The following is a 16307-nucleotide window of genomic DNA, read 5'->3' on the forward strand; positions in this document are numbered from 1 at the left end:
AGGGCGCAGCTCCAGCGGGTCGCGCCACTGCCTCAGCCACGGCCCAGGGTAGCTTAGGGGGTGAGACAGGGAGGGAGGCAGCGGCAGGGGAGGCGGGAGCGGCGGCGGCGATCGCTTCCCTCCTCCCGGCGCGAAGGAGCGCTCGTTGCGGGGGAGCTGCCTCTGGTGGCGGACCGGGGCCGACTTCCGGCTCGGCGGCCGGGAGCGGAGCGGCGGGGGTGCTGCGGGGTACGGTGGAGCGGGCTCCGCGCCGGGCGAGTGGGCTTGGCGCCCGCCGTGGCGGGCCGGGGTGCGAGGCAGCTGCAGGCCCGGAGCTGGGTCCGGGGAGGGCGGGCGGGCGGGCGGCGGGGCCTTGCGCGGGCGGCGGGCGAGCCGAGTGCGGCCCCCGGAGTTTCTCCACGCAAATCAGGGCGCGCCGTGGGTCCCGCTCAGCGAGGTGCCGGCGTGGCCCAGGTGGAGCCACACCAGCCCCTGTTACAAACAGAAATAATTACCACCTCACGGGTGCTTTTCTTTCTTCTTCCCTCGCTCAGGAGAAGCAGCAATGTAATCTGTTAAATGCCAGCGTTGCGTCCTGATGGCATCGTGGAAACTGTGCTACTCAGTAAGGCACTGAGTGACAGCTTTCTTGACAGTCATAATTTGCTTTATTCAGAGCGTCATCCCGGCTCCAGTTTCTGTTGCTGCCCAAAGCCTAGCGCTTTTCCTTGCGACAAGGCTCCTTTGCACCCCAGTATTTGGTAGCTGCCTTCTGGGCTCTGAGGACAATACGTGACCTGCGTAAAAATGCTGCGATATTGGGGTGAGATTCCGGTTTCATCTAACCAGGCCAACCGCAGCTCCTTTGACCTGCTTCAGCGTGAGTTTCGTACTGTGGAAGTCCAAGATCCTCCATTGCATCAGCCATCTGCAAACAAACCCCGGCCGACCACCATGTTGGACATCCCCTCAGAGCCCTGCAGCCTCACAATTCACACCATTCAGCTCATCCAGCACAACAGGCGGCTGCGCAGCCTGATCGCCATGGCTCAGGCTCAAAACCAGCAGCAAGTGGAGGGCATAAAAACTGAAGACAACGAACCTCTGCCATCTTGTCCGGCCTCTCCACCTCTCCCTGATGACCTGCTTCCTCTGGATAGCAAGACCCCCAAAATGCCATTTCAGCTGAGGCACAGTGACCCAGAGAGTGATTTCTACAGGTGTGTTGGTATTTCTTTGGGTTAGTTCTTGGCTGAAGGAAAGCTATGTGTTTCTAAATATGTATGTAGTTATATCGATTCCCTTAGGCTGACGGGTCAAATGGTTGTATGTAAAGTATAAAACAGGCTTCGAAAAGGAAAGATTTAGATTGCTCCTGTGTGAATAACATGCATGTTGTTTAAAATAAATGTGCTTTTTTTTCCTGTCTGTAAATTGTGGATGTGTAGTGCTGATTTCTGTCTTGTTAGTGCTATGCTAAATGTTTGTGAATGGTTTTGCTATCTTCAATGGTATTTTGACAAGTTTAGTTAGAGGATGTGAAGTCTCTTGTATTTAGGTCACTTACAACTAAACTTGCCTGATTGTAGCTGAAAATCCAGAAGATGCATGACTAGGTTTTGGCTGTTTAGTTGTAGGTTCTGAAAAGATGATTCGATAACATATTTGTAAGATTTCAGTGGCCAAGGACCTGTGATGTAGTAACTATCACCTTTCACCCTGTTTGTTGGTGTTATTCTGGTCAGAGGTGGTGATGAGTATGGATGAAGGGAATTTTTGTCTCTGGTACTGGCTCCACCAGAAAATGTAAAGGAAGGTTGCATTGCTTCTACTTCTGCAACCAGTCTTTGATTAAATAGTATTGCCACCACCTCCCTGTCTACCCCTCTGACAAGCACTAAATTCACGAGGAGGTGTTGCATTTCTTGCAGGATCTGACGACACTTTATAGATTATGTGCATTTAAATTCAGGGATTAATCCTCACTACTATAACTTTCTGTTCTTAGATTAAGGACTGTGCACCAATGAACATGATGTGGGAGAGGATAATACGTTTTAGTTTTTAAAATGGGGAAAATGTTCATCAATGAAAAATAATTTATCAGTTAAATGCCACTGAGATCTTTAATGGCCTGAGGTTGTATAAAATGCATTTTATTGAAAGATGTTGCTTTTGGTAACATAGTCTCTCTAAACAGTGGAGTGATTCTTTAGTGCTGTTTGTGGAGGAACACCATCATCCTCGGAAGAAATAAAGTAATTAGCCAAGAGGGATGAAGGGAAATACAGTCCTGTGAGAGTAAAGTCTGAGCCCTGTGACTCCTGCTCTTTCTGGCCCTGTAGTTTGTAGAACTGAGCAGTGTTCTGCTCTGTCCTCCCCGGTGGCTTCAGCTTTAAGTTCTGTGGCTCTGTCCATGTTTTGGGGGCTGCTTTGTCTTTTTGTTGTCCCTTGCGAGTTTCTGGGGTCCAAGTAAAGAAATGTTGTTTAGCAGTCAACCACATGGGGGAGTTTAAGGACTAGATTGTAAAAACCGGATAGACAATTTCGAAATGAAATGTTTTGTGGCTGACAGAGAGTGGATTTATAATGAGCGGCAGTGTAGACTAGAATTTAATTGTGTGCTTGCTAAACCAAAAACATTTGTGTTTTTCCAGGAGGAAAGCTTTGAGTTTGTTGTTGCATGTTTGTTCTTAACTGTTTTAAGACAATTACATGAATTAAGAATAGCAGGTGCTGTTACAGTAGTAAAAATAAAGTTATATGATTTGCTGACGCTTGTTCTTAGTGTGTAAAAACAAATTAAAGAAAGACCATTCTTCCCCTTGATAAAACATGGTAGTGCTTAATTTTATGCTGCCTTCTGAAGTGCCATTGTCAGAGTTACAGTATTCGACTAAATGCATGTTTTAATTCCGTTTTCTTTGGCAGTAATCTAGGTCTGAGAAGCAGTGTATAGGTATATTTAGACATAGGAAGAAAGGAAGATAAGAGCGGCCAGCCTGAATCAGACCACAAATTTCTTTAATATAGACATGTCCTCTTCCGTTTCCTTGTTATTCGTTTTCATCCTTTGACACTACACCCTTGTCTTTTATTTCATTATCCCCTGGATTCGTTTTGTTTTTCCTCCCCTCTGCCCCGCTCCATACCTGTAACCCCTACCTCCTCATCCCTTTTGAGATGAGAAAGAGGCAGAACCTAATTTACTGCTATTTTTCGGTTGTTCTGGTCTTTTCAACCCCCCAAAATCTGTACCACCAGCAGTTTTAATCACAACGCTGTTCCTCTCCTCCATTTTTCCAGACTGTTCATAAATATGTTGAAAAAAACCTTGATTCGGGCACAGATGCCTGAGGGAAGATCTGGACTCCACAGTGGAGATCTCTTACATACTTGCTTGGTGATGGATTTGGAGGACTCTAGTAGGTTTGTGAAGCAGGTTTTCCATTTACAAAAGCTGTCTGGACTCTTTCTGAGTGTCACATATTTACCTGTGTGTCCTCTAATTCTGTTCTTATCATTTCTTTGAATTTCTCTGATGTACCAGAATATATCAGGCTTCCCAGCCTGTAGTTCTTCACACCTCTTCTGAAGCTATTAAAAGAAAATGTTTTCACATTTTCTGTCTTCTGGTCCTCATGGGCCAAGACAGTTTAAAGCAAGAGGTGACTCACCACAGCTATTCAGCTATTTCATCTTTGAATTCCTTTAGTATTCCTGGATGAATTACCATCTGGTCCTGGTGATTTGCAACTGTTGATGTTACAGTTCTTGGAATATACAATAAGGGATTAACATTTGGTTTTGGTTGGTATAGAAACAGAAGGTAAGCTTAAAGCATAATCGATGAAGAATGAGTAAGGAACTGTAGACTTGAAACTACCATTTGAACAGGAGGCTCTTGCCATAATACAGCTGCTAGCTTTTCCTTCTCTGTTCAGCTTCCTCTGATTAGCATGGATCCGTCTTCAAAAGAAACCTAACCTACTCATTATATGCCTCTTCAGATGGTTTTTCTTGTGTGTGCATGGTTGGTTTTTTAACAGATTTCTCTGCCATTCTCTCATTTGCGTTCCTGACCACATGGGATGTGTGCTTTGCATTGAAAGATAATCTGTGAACGAAATTGGGAGCTTGCAATGGGAAGACAGTTCATGGCAGAAGGGCTTGTAGTTAAGAAATGTCTGTACAGAAGTAGGGAAGTATGTGTCGGTGGGATAGCAGGTTTAATGTTGGGAAGCATTTGGAGCAGTGGAAATGAGAGCACGCAGAACGTACTTCCCCTGCTGGACTAAGCCCTTTGGCTTAGCCCTGAAACTGTCTGATCTTCTGGGTTGGGCCACTGGGACCCCATTTATTTTCCAAATGTTATCTATTACCTCTGGCCATTATCTGTTGAGCAGCTTCTTTTTATACCTGTGCAGCCTTCTGTAGACATAGCAGAGATATTTAAAAAGAAGCTTACTCAGGATGAGGTGGAAAGAGGCCCTTTTCCAAAAGGAGACAACTTTCTGGTTTGAGTTAGTGTGCTGTGTTCTTTGATGCACTGACTAGTATAATCTTGTTTTTCCAATGTTCTCCTTTATTTTACTGTTTTGGGGGAAATGGCTGTGAAGCAACCTTGTTGCACCTCATTTGGTAGAAATTCAACTCCACAATGTAATGCTTCATAAAATTGATGTGTTCATAGGAAAAACAATCCCTCCCTCCATCTGCTGCTAGCTTATGCTCACCTAGGAGGGAGCAGAGCACTTCAATCCGTTACTGCAGTTAAGTGAACCTCGGCTGTCGATCCCTGTACTGACTTAGCCCAAACACTTCCCCCTGAATATAGTTGCATGGGAAATGAACCACAAGATCTCCTTCCCTTTAAGAAAAACAGCCTTACAGGAGAGGAGCTTGGGTGAATGGATTGTGGTGCCTTTGGGGAATGTCTTCTTGACACAGAAGATGGGCCTTTTGTGAGTGCTGAAACCTTATTAATCCTGAAAATAAGCCTGGTTGGTATAAACGGACACTTTTTTCTGTTATGAAGTTCTGCATGTTGCAGGTTTGCTGGCAGCAGTGGGAGAAGGCTGGGCTTTGGGTCTGATGAATTTGTGGCTTGGCAGGTAGATTTCTGTCTGGAACATCACCTAGTGTTGGTGACCCATACATAAAAATATAGATCCTATTGGAAATACAAAATTGAAGACTGACAAGTTGTCCAGAATTTGTGATAAATTTCATACTATGTATTCTGTAGAGATGATCACCTCCCAGTCACAGGCCTAATTGCCAGTCTTGTTAATCTCTAGTGACAGAATTTTAGGGATTAAAGCACTCTTGTTTACTTGCAGCTGTATGACCCTGGTAATACTTTAAATAGGCTTGGCTTTGGATGGTAGCTGGATGGGGAGCCTTTCAGGAAAGCAGTAAGTGCTGCAGAGGGTGGCATTCTGCATAATGATCGTATCTGGAAGAGTGCTTTTGTAGGTGCTACGTATCTGGATGAGATCGAAGACCAAGGCTCTTTACCTATGATGATCCGGGAAAAGAAGTTTGCTGCTCCTTTTTGGGAAGGCTTGATGTTAGGTAGCTGCTTTCAACTTAAATGTGTCTATATGGCTTTTTTTGTTCATGTGCATTCTTATCAGACAGTACCTGAAGGTTAAAGGAAATGAAGAAAAAAAGGTATTTTCTCATTTGTTGTTTTCCATTAACATCTACAACAATATTTCAATTTTTGCTGTCTAATCAGGCTTTTAATCATCTTCCTCTATTGTTTATTGTGGGAAACAGGAAAACATAAGAAAAACAAAACATAATTGACTGACCTTACCAAGAACAAGAGGTGGGGATTTGGATTTGTGTACAGTACCTGAAATTTCTTTTCTCTCTGCCTTTAATTGATTAGATTTCAAGTTGATTACATCCCTTTCAGCATAATGACCTAGCTGCATTTTAATGGTGGCAATTAGTTTCTTTTCCTCTAGGAGTTTAAAACAGATATAACATTCTCTGCTGCTTCTGAGCAGTCAGTGATATGCATTGCTAAATGGTTGTTGTGCTGGACTTTACAAGTGGCTGAGTATCCTGCTTGGGCTTGCCAAATTCTGTGTCTAGTTTAAGTTTGTCCATAGTGTTTTGATTGAATGGCAGAGCATCAATAATCGCTCTTTATTTGTCTCTGTATTAATGGTAGTCTGTTGTTCGGTGTTTTTGGTAGCGTAAGATGCTCTCGGCTGATGGCTGCTGGACAGCTAGGTATGTCCTTTATATGTGCTAAAAAAGAAGAGATTCTTTTTTATAGGCATAAATTTTGATGGTTGTTTTCTGGTTGGTTTTGTTTGATGGTTGTTTTTTTCTGTTGTAACCTGCTAGTCCCATGGTTGTGTGAGACACATGGCTGTTTGTGAACTTCAGAAATCTGTCGCTGGGAGGTGGAGGGGGGAGTGAGGGAAATATAAAACCAGTGTGGGTGACGCTTGGTTTATAAGGGAACTGATGATCTTTTAATTGATCTTGTCAGAGTGTCTGCTGTCTTCTTTACAAAGTAGTTACATAACTGAGTAGGAATTGGGATGTGAGTAATTTTCTAGCAATTAATAACTGGGATGAATCCATGACCTGAGATCCACATGCTGTTCTTAATATCCACTTAGAAATATCATCATCTGCAGCTCTTAATATAGTGTGATCCCACCCTTTATTTGAATAATCAGAAAGTGCTGAGCTGGTGTTCTTGAAAATGAATGAATTTGGTCCTGATAGCTCTAAGTTTAACCTTCCATTTGCACTCCCCTGAAATGTTACCTTTTCTTACTGCTGTGTTTCAGTGGTTTTCTATGGGTCAGTCCTGAGGATCAGGGGGAGCTAAGGCTCTGTGACCCAGTGTCTCAGCAAGACTGAAGGGTACCTAATGCACTCGTTGGAGAAACAAGAGTAGTGAGAATTTTATCAAGGCATCAATGCTGTCTGTGTACTGTTTAATCAGGTTTTGTTACTGGAAAGAATGTGTGGTGATACACAAGTAATGTAGGGTGAGAGTGAGGCAAATCTCAGGGTGGGCTGCAGAAGATGTTGGGAGAAATTGATCAGAAACAAATGAAGGGTGAAATTGTTAGCTTAATTCTGCCATTGGTGCTGAATGAAGTGTAAAAAAGTATATAAATACCGTACTTAGCAGAAAGGAAATTTGATTTTTTGACATCAGCATTTGAAGACTGTATTACTGATATGGGCAAATACATCACATGCATTTAATTGTGAGTTGAGAGATCTGATAGAAATATGTTTGCCTTTCAGAGGCCTTGCCTTATCTCATCTTTTCTTTTTCCTGTGTGAAATTTCTATTTGTTAACTCATCTTGATGAAAAATTCGGTTACCTGGCTGTAAATGAATGATATTTGAAGTGCTCATGTCCGTTGTTCTCCATCTCCTCCATCCTGTGTAGTCACTCCTTCCTGCTTAGCAACACTGAGAAGAGAGGTCTCAAACCCAAGGCTGAGGAATGCTGCTCCATGTCAGAACCTCTCCAGGCCTGGTGTTCACTTCTTAGGTTGCATACGGGGATACTTCTTTCAGTGTTGTGCTTAGTGACTACTGGAAATGAGGGCAGGGAAATGGTCTTTTGGCTACAGTGTACCTTTATGAAATGTATGTGTATCCTGTTTCTTGCTTTTTATATCTGTCTTCTGCATTATAAATTCAGATCTTGTCTATCCCAGAAGCCTTTGTATCTGACTATTAGGCCTGTGACATCAGAGATAATAAGGAAGAGAAATGTAATTAACTGAGAGGGGAAATGATTTGCATTCATGTTATTTAAAATGCCTTTTTTTGTTTGTGTCAAGGACCCATTTAATTCACCTCTCCAGGAGAAAAGCTCTTGGGTGGGAAGGGAGTTGCTTAAGGGTTCAGAAGATTTGCATCCCACATTCGTGCATTACCCAAGGAATCTTCCAGCTTTAGAAGGGAAAATGAGAATTGGCAATGCTGATTTGGAGGGAGGGGAAGAAGGGAAAGCAGATAAACCCTTACTAAGTAGTGTTCATATCTAATGGAGAAGCTGTGGAGAACCCCAAACAATCTGCTTTCCCTTTGTACATCACCTTATTATTGACAATATCTCTTCAACTGATACATTCCTTTCAGGTTTTGGAGGTGTGCTATTTTTGTCTTTTCTGGTTTTTAGAGGAAAAGGGGAGCCAGTGACTGAGCTGAGTTGGTCCTCCTGCCGGCAGCTTCTCTACCAGTCGATGGCCACCATCCTGGCTCACACAGGCTTTGAGTGTGCCAATGAGAGTGTCCTGGAGACCCTGACAGACATTGCCCACGAGTACTGCTTGAAGTTCACGAAACTGCTGCGCTTTGCTGTGGATCGGGAAGCTCGACTTGGGCACACCCCTTTCCCTGATGTCATGGAGCAGGTCTTCCATGAAGTGGGCATTGGCAGTGTGCTCTCGCTGCAGAAGTTCTGGCAACACCGCATTAAGGATTATCACAGCTACATGCTTCAGGTGAGAAGAGCAGTAGGGACCTGACAGCACCAATAAATGTACCCCCAGTACAATTGCTTATTCCTATAGCAAGTCCTGGGTCTTACTGAAGTAAAATCCGATTAGAAAACCTCTTGGATGTGGAGAGGAGTCATCAAGGAAAAGAGAAACAGGATTTTTTTGACTGGAAGACAGCCCCTTACTTGTGTCCCTACTGAGGCTAAGAATGCTCTACTGATGGTTTGTCTGGGTTTAAGAGGAGGCCCCCAGCTCTTGAATGGCCCAGACAAAAATATCAAGTAGAGGTAAAATCAGTACTGACTGATTAACTGAATTTTCTGCTTTAATGGGATATTTGGCTGCTTACCGTTTCAGAAAACAAGTAAGCAGATGAACAAAAATTACTTGGCTGTACAGTGGCTTGTGTTCACTTAAGCAAGGGGTGACTTGCTTAAGCTTTAAGAGTATAGGGTAGTATTGTGCTGATCTGAGTTGTCACACACAGGTGCTACCTTCCACTCTAGAGGGGACTGTGCTTCTGTGGAGAAAGAAGAGGAATTGTTAAATTCCTTGGAATAAGAGGTACCATATCAGTGTAGGTTGTAAGAATAAGGGTATCGTTTCTCTTGGTCCAGGTATTCTGTGAAATTAAACATACGCATTTTATTTGAATCATATAAGACTGTCTGCCTGTTGTGGACTTACAGAAATGCAAGGATTTGAAGTGGGGAAAAACAAGACTTGAATCAAGTAGGTAGCCCGTGACCAAGGGCAAAACCTACCATCCCTCCTTGTCACATTATCTGAGTGCCAGCTGGCTCATCTTGTAGCAGCTACCTTCTGCTCCTTCTTTTCCCAGGGTTGGCACCTTGTGACTTACAGGGGCGGTACAAATCAGAGACACCTGTAAGTGCATGTAGTATGTAAATTGTGATGGACTCTAAGCTTTGTGCATAAAAATAACGTCATCAAGATCTGTCTTCATTAAAAACATTTTTGTTCAAAAAACCAATTCATTTGTATTCAAATGTTTTTGTTCAGATGTCTCCTTTTGGAATTTGGGTTTTCTGCATTGTTCTGCTGATGCAGCTCACTGTCATCCTGCAGCTGGTCATTGTCTTATTTGTTCTGTTCTTCATGCAGGACTGAGGTTCACAGTAGCCTCTGTATTTGGAAGTGTATCTAGAAGGGGGAAATAGGCTTTGCTATTCTTTTTCCTTCTTGCTTCTGCTGTTAAAAAGCCTTGGGCTTTTCCTGAGCACAGTTCATGGACTGTTGGGATTCAGTGGTATAAACAAGCATTTGTTAGAAGCAGATGAAGTCTGAAATTTTTAATTTAATTGCTTACAGTTAAGTTTCTAGAAGTACAGGGTAGTTCTATATCTCATTCCTGTATTTGTTTCACTTCTCTGACTGGAGAAAACTTATGTGTTTTTTGCTGTGTATCTGACAAAAGGTAACCAGGCTTTGCCCAGTGGTGACTACAGAATATCTGAGCTGCGTGGTTTTTAATGCTGGAGTAAATTTGTTACTGGTGGATGGGGGATAGTCTTATAGGTAAAACCAAAAAGTAAGACTGAGACACTTTGCTTTTCTTTCGTGCTCTGTTTAAATTTCTGGGCCTCATCATTACTGTCTGTGAAATAAAGGTGCTCATATTTATCAAGCAGATGTGTTAATGGATTAAACCTCTTATTAAAGTCCCTTATTACAGGACAGAAAGTGTTCTTAAAGGGGGAAAAAAAAAATCTTTCCTGTGTAGCTGATAACCTGTTTACTTGTTCGTTCAGGTCAGATGTTAATAATATTCTGGGAACAGAGCGCACTGCAATGTAATTGCCGTCAGTCTCTGAAGTCACTCAGACCTTTCTGGCCTCTTTTTCACCCCCACTGATCTTTGACAGGTTAGCAAGCAGCTCTCTGAAGAGTATGAGAAGATTGTCAACCCTGAAAAGGCAGCAGAAGACACAAAGCCTGTGAAGATTAAGGAGGAACCTGTTAGTGATATTACTTTCCCCATAAGTGAGGAGCTGGAAGGAGATCTGGCTTCTGGTGACCAGTCTTTGCCTGTTGGAGTCCTTGGAGCTCAAAGTGAGCGCTTCTCTGCCAACTTGGAAGTAGAAGCTTCCCCGCAGACTTCAGGTAGGGGTTTCTTGCTAGTGCTGGAAACAGTCTATCGGCTATTCCATGTGATCTTGTTTCCATTTTTAATAGCAGATCCCAGTGTGAGGAAGGAGAGGGAGAAAAAATTTTTAGGTTTTAATAAAAAGATTTCGATAGGAGAGAAACCCTTGCTTGCTTTCTAAATACAAACCCAAAGAATCAAAGGTATCAATTATGAGGATTTGTTAAATATTTACTCCATTCGTGGACCCTGTAGAACACAAAGTGCTTTATATGGTGTTTATTTTTAGGGGATTGTTAAAGTTCTTGGCTTTGTTATTGGTGTGAAATAGATTGTTTTTCTACAGTGATGGCCCAAGGGCTTTATTGTTGTTTTGTGGGTATTTGCTGCAGATGTGAATACCAGGGCTTTTTTTCCAGTCTGATGTAAGAAAGACAAAAATAACTTTTGGGTTTATATATATGTATATATTCTAGTTTAAAAGAGACTAGAGTTTTATCCTTTTTTCTAGTAAGGAGTTTAAAAGAGACTGGAGTTTTATCCTTACTTCTAGTAAGGAAAGTACCGGATATTTTTTTTTTCCTTTGTTTTTTTCCAGGTAGTTTTGGATTCTTGTCCAGAGATCCATGTTACTGAAAAGTTAAAGGCCATGTTCCTTGTGACTGGAGTAAATTCAAGACCTTATGTAGTTTAGGCACTAAATGAGTTATGGAAATACTAATGCCACTTGGTGCAGTCCTCCATATTCAGAAGTCACCGTGGTGGTGACAATCATTGTTTTATGAAAGCTTATCAGTGACTTATGTGAAACGGGCTTGTGGGAGTCTCTCCTATACTAGCATCTCTACCCTAAAGCCTGCTGTAGTTAGCTGAGGTCATGGAAAGTGAAATGGTGAGTGAAGTAGTGGGGTTATGGAGACTGCACTCTCTTCCTCAGTGTCATCCCTTGATGTTGGCATTGAAGCACACTGGTGACCAGCATGGGAGCATCTGCTACTGCTGTGCCTTTTCTATATCTATATGCAAGTTTTATTCTGTGCACTGTTTAGTAGTGCTAAATTTTCTGGAAAATGAAGAAGACATTCCTCTCCCAAAGAAAGCCAGTTTTGATTTTTGTATAGAACCTTCTGAACTCTGGAAATCCCTGCAATAATAACTGTTTCACTTACAGTCTGGTTAAAAAACAATGAAGCCTGTCCTCCTATTAACCCTAAATTAAGTAGCATATATAGTAAGGTTAGAGTATGCCTCTGAGTCCATTAGTTTGTTTTTTTTTAAATAGCACATTCTGCTGAGTTTTAAAAAAGCACAAATCCATCTGATGTTTTTCTGGAAGCTCATACTGTTTTCCATAGTGCCTCTGAAATGTGAAGTGCTCGTGTTTTTGTGGGAGAGGGAACAGCAGACTCCTCTGGCCCATCTGGGGTTGCGAGTGATTCATCTGGAAAGCTTTGTATTAGCATCTACCACTTGAGACCCAGAGGTTAGCATGCTAGCTGTATATTAAATGCCTCTTGCCTCTCTGATACCGAATTGATGTTTTCTAATTAAGAATACAAGTGCTCTGTTCCTCCCTGAAAATCCCTCTTCACTTCACAAGGGCCTTTGGAAATCTCGTCATTGTGAGAAGTCCCAGTCTAGAGCTGGGCAGGCTGGAGAGCATAATACCATAAGGAGCGAGAAAAAGCTGCTGCAATTAGACCACCACCATCTCGAAAATATAAGTGTGAGGCCCATAGAGAGGGCAGCAAGGCTTCAGTGTCTGAGGGCAAAACTCTCATTACAGCCTTCCGTGTTTCTGCTTATGCCTGATGTTGCAGTTGTGGGCTAGCTGCTTAATTGCATTGCAGTTGGGGAAATGGAGGCAAAATTGGGGACCTTGTTCCTCCACCCAGCAGGATGACATGAGGTTTAGCTCATTTGTAAAGTACTTGGAAGTTAAAGTGCTTTGAAGATGAAACGTCCTGTGTCAATGCTTAAGTACTGTTAGTCATTAGTGACACTCTCAGTGACAGTTGATAGAGCTGAAAGGAATAAGGCTGAGTAATGAAGAGCAATTGACGAAAGACACAGTAAGTTTAGTGAGCCCCAGTTGCTGGAACTGCAACTCTGCGGAACTGATGGTGTTTTAATGATGTGTCCATTGTTGTTGAGAGGAATACGTTTACTTATAATTAACATAAAAAGGACTTTTCATTAAAGCAACTGGACACCAGCAAGCACTTTCATTCTGGCTTGCTGTCTTAACTGCTGAGCACAAAGGTCTCCTAAACCCTGGTTTGGGCTAAGCTGCTCTGGAAAAGATTCCTGACTCCTTCATAAGGGAGAATTCACAGTACAAACGTATGGTGGAAGATTTGTTCTCTGTGTAATTGCTAGTAATAAGGGACTATTGTTAGTAGTATATTGATAATAAGGAGTAGTAGGTTTGGCTCAGTACAAGAGGGTTGGTTGTGCTTTCAAACTGTAGCCAAGCTTCTCAAGTCACAAGGTTTGGAAAACCTACTAAAACTGGTTTCCTAGGTTTTTTTTATTTTCCATGTGAATTTAACCCCACACAAGAGGGACCAGATTTAAAAGTGAGAAGATTTCAGGCTTTGTTCAGTTCTGGGCTGTTTATGCCCATCTCAGCAAGGGGCCCAATTAGTGTATTTTTAATAGGATTTTTGTCTCTCTTAAAACTGTAAATTAGCAGAAATAATGCAATCTATAATTACTGCTCTTGGGGAGAAAAACATGTGGTGTTATCAAGAAATATGGTTTCATAATCTTGTACAGAAAATCCTCAATCTGCTCAGACTGCACACTAGTCCAAAAGTTTAAAAAAAAAAAAGGAGGGGGGGTGCTATTTCCCAGCAGGGTATCTGCGAGGTTGAGCCAAGAGGGTTTCTTTCCATTCTGCTGAAGGATGGGATGATACCTGTGGGTGTTGAGTACAAGGAGGCAGGCACTTGGGTGGCTGACTGCAGCCCTGATGTCCCTGCATTTCAGTGCTAGAAGTGGTATTTGAGACTGTTCATCTACCTAGTCCTCTGCCGTCTCACTTCACCTCCCCTGCAGAACTACCAGAAGTCCAGTGTGTCTGACAGCTTAAAGGAGGTTGCTGATGTTGCAAGGACCATTCATCATGAATGACTTCTGGACTGCCTCTGAGTCCTGCTTATGCAGGGTCTAGTCCATGTGCTGTTGGTGTACTCATTGCTGCTGAGACACTCCTTCTGGAGAGTGATGTGGACTCTCTAAGTTGTTGTTTCTCACAGAGAAAATCATGTGGAGGATTGCTGTGAAAGGATAGCATCGTATGTTTCAGAGCGGCAATTACTGGGCTATTAAAAAAAAAAAGCCAACAGATTTTTTTTATTGTTTCACACTGGTTGGTGTGTTTTGTTCCCTACCCCCCCCCCATCCCCCCCCAGTTCACCTGTAGCTTTGCTTTTGCTCCTTCTTTACCAGTGCTGTTGTCCCTTGCATCTGCATGCTGTTTGTAATTTGTCTTTTTACTCAGTTACTACTTTGTGCTTTTCCTCTCTCTAGGGGCTGAGGTGAATGCTTCCCCGCTCTGGAACTTGGCACAGGTAAAAATGGAGCCACAGGAAAATGAGGAGGCCAATGTACATGGCCATGGGGTCCTAGGCAGCGATGTCTTTGAGGAACCGATGTCAGGCATGAGCGAAGCTGGGATGCCACAGAGCCCCAATGGCTCTGAGAGCAGCTATGGTTCTCATTCTGCTGACAGTCTGATGGGATCCTCACCTGTCTTCAACCAGCGTTGCAAGAAAAAGATGAAGAAGATGTGAAAAGAGACAGTCTTTTTATTTAATCTTGATGGTATGTAGTAGACTTGAAATGAACTAAGAGAGCACTGTGATGGCTACGATTCATAAACAGGGCTGGCCCTGATGTGTGAGGGACCTTGCATAAAATTATGAGACATTTGATGTCTACTGCACTGCAGCTCCCCTCTTTGCTGGCTTCTGTACCCCATCCTGGCTCATGAGATTGAAGATCACCCTATACATTTGATGGTGTCATGGCTTGCTTTGGCACATTAATGAGGAAGTTACCAGTGGAAAGTAGTTGTGAGGAGATTTGCTAAGTCATAGAAGCATTGAATAATTTGGGTTGAAGGGACTTCTTGAGGTTTCTAGTCTCTAGTCCAGCCCCCTGCTTGAAGCACAGCCAGTTAGATCAGGTTGCTCAGGGCCTTGTCCAGTCGAGTTTTGAGTATCTCCAAGGATGGTGATGCCACACCTCTTTGGGTGTTTTCCCATATTTGACTACCCTCATAGTAAGAAAAAATATATTCTTGTGTCCAGTTGGAATTTCCCATGTTCCAACTTGTGTTCATTGCCTCTGTTCTGTCATTGTTCATCGCTGAGAAGAGTCTGACTGTGTCTTCTCTAACCCGCTCATTAAGTGGTTTTATGCAATGAGATCTCTCTTTAGGCTTTTCTCTTCTTAAGTCTGAAGAAACCAAGCTCCCTGAGCCTCTCCTTGTATGTCCTGTGCTCCAGCCCCCTAACCAGCTTTGTGGCCTTCCACTAAAATTGCTGCAGTGCCCTTCTTCTAAGGGGGGCACAAAAGTGGATGCAATCCTCCAGATACGGTCTCACAAGCGCTGAATAGAGAGAAATAATGATTTCCCTCAACGTGCTGGCTACCTTCTTGCTAACTGTTGCAGGCAACAAGTCAGTCTTAAGTCAGGATATTTCACTGGTTAGGGAGCTGTCGCTGCTGCTGCTGCTGCTGACCTCGAAAGATGCTGTAGAGTGGCCTCGCAGTGCCATCAGCCAGCTCCTTCAGTGCCTTCAGATGCATCCTGTCTGGTTCCATGGACTTAGGTATGTCCAATTGGCTTAAGTTCTTGCTAGCTCGATCTTCCTCTGCTGTAGGTAACACTCTGCTAGTAGACCCAGGAACCTGGCAGGCCTGAAGGCAGACCTTACCAGTGAAAACAAGCAAAAAAGGTGTTGAGTACTTCAGCTTCAAAGTACAAGGTGCATCCTTTTTCACCAGGTTGCCTGCATTGTTGAACAGTAAACCCACATTTTCTTTAACCTTTCTTTTGCTTCCAGTGTACTTAAAAAAGCCCTTCACATTTCTTACCAGTTTCAACTCCAGCTGAGCTTTGGCTTTCCTAACTGTCCCTGCATGCTTGGGCTGAGTCTCTATAACCCTGCTGGCCAGCTCATCCTGAGTTCCACATCTGTGTACTTTTTTCTTTGTGTTTGAGCTCCGTCAGGAGTTCCTTGATCATCTGTGCTGGCCTTCTGTGATGCCTGCTTTACTTCTGCTCATCAGAAAGGACTGTTCTTCTACTTTGAGAAAGCTGTCTTTGAAGATAAGGCAGCACTCTTGGGCCCCTTTGGGAGAACAGGGGAGTTCCTCGTGAGATCCTGCCAAGGTGTTCCTTGAATAAACCAAAATATGTTGTCCTAAAGGTCCAGGACTCTGTTTGTCTTGTACATGTTTGTCAGGATTTTAAATGCCGCAATTCCATGTCTGCTGCAGCCAAGACCTTCACATTCTCCACCAATTCTTCCTTGTTAGTCACAAGTCCAGCAGAGCTTCTTCTGTACTTGATTTCTTGATCATCTAGTCAGGGAAGTTGATGTGGCTTTCTGGAGAGAATTAAAGCAGCTTTTACTATTGGTGTGCCCCGGTACTGGCAATGCAAACTTTTCCTTTGCGCTCATTGGATTGAGTGCAGTGACTGCAG

The 16307-nt window shown here is 43.1% G+C and overlaps 1 protein-coding gene across 2 annotated transcripts; it reads left to right on the forward strand.

Moving 5' to 3' along the window:
* Nucleotides 1-564: 564 nt before the first annotated feature.
* SUPT7L (SPT7 like, STAGA complex subunit gamma) lies at nucleotides 565-16307 on the forward strand. Of its 2 annotated transcripts, none has more exons than XM_050894819.1 (4): nucleotides 565-1199; nucleotides 8160-8484; nucleotides 10368-10605; nucleotides 14123-16307. In XM_050894819.1, exons 1-4 carry the CDS (start codon nucleotides 787-789, stop codon nucleotides 14383-14385), a joined length of 1239 nt encoding a protein of 412 aa, XP_050750776.1. In that variant the 5' UTR covers nucleotides 565-786; the 3' UTR covers nucleotides 14386-16307. The 2 variants fall into 2 exon arrangements, with proteins under 2 accessions (XP_050750776.1, XP_050750777.1); XM_050894820.1 differs by lacking the exon at nucleotides 565-1199 and adding an exon at nucleotides 4163-4176.

Source organism: Gymnogyps californianus, chromosome 3, assembly GCF_018139145.2.
Source record: "Gymnogyps californianus isolate 813 chromosome 3, ASM1813914v2, whole genome shotgun sequence".
Classification (NCBI taxonomy): domain Eukaryota; kingdom Metazoa; phylum Chordata; class Aves; order Accipitriformes; family Cathartidae; genus Gymnogyps; species Gymnogyps californianus.

What these genes read in the sequence shown, in the direction of transcription:
- SUPT7L (XM_050894819.1), top strand. Translation starts at nt 787, where the DNA reads ATGCTGCGATATTGGGGTGAGATTCCGGTTTCATCTAACCAGGCCAAC. An exon ending in ATCACAGCTACATGCTTCAG is followed by an intron (nt 8,485 to 10,367) that starts GTGAGAAGAGCA and finishes GATCTTTGACAG; the next exon opens with GTTAGCAAGCAGCTCTCTGA. An exon ending in AGCTTCCCCGCAGACTTCAG is followed by an intron (nt 10,606 to 14,122) that starts GTAGGGGTTTCT and finishes TCCTCTCTCTAG; the next exon opens with GGGCTGAGGTGAATGCTTCC.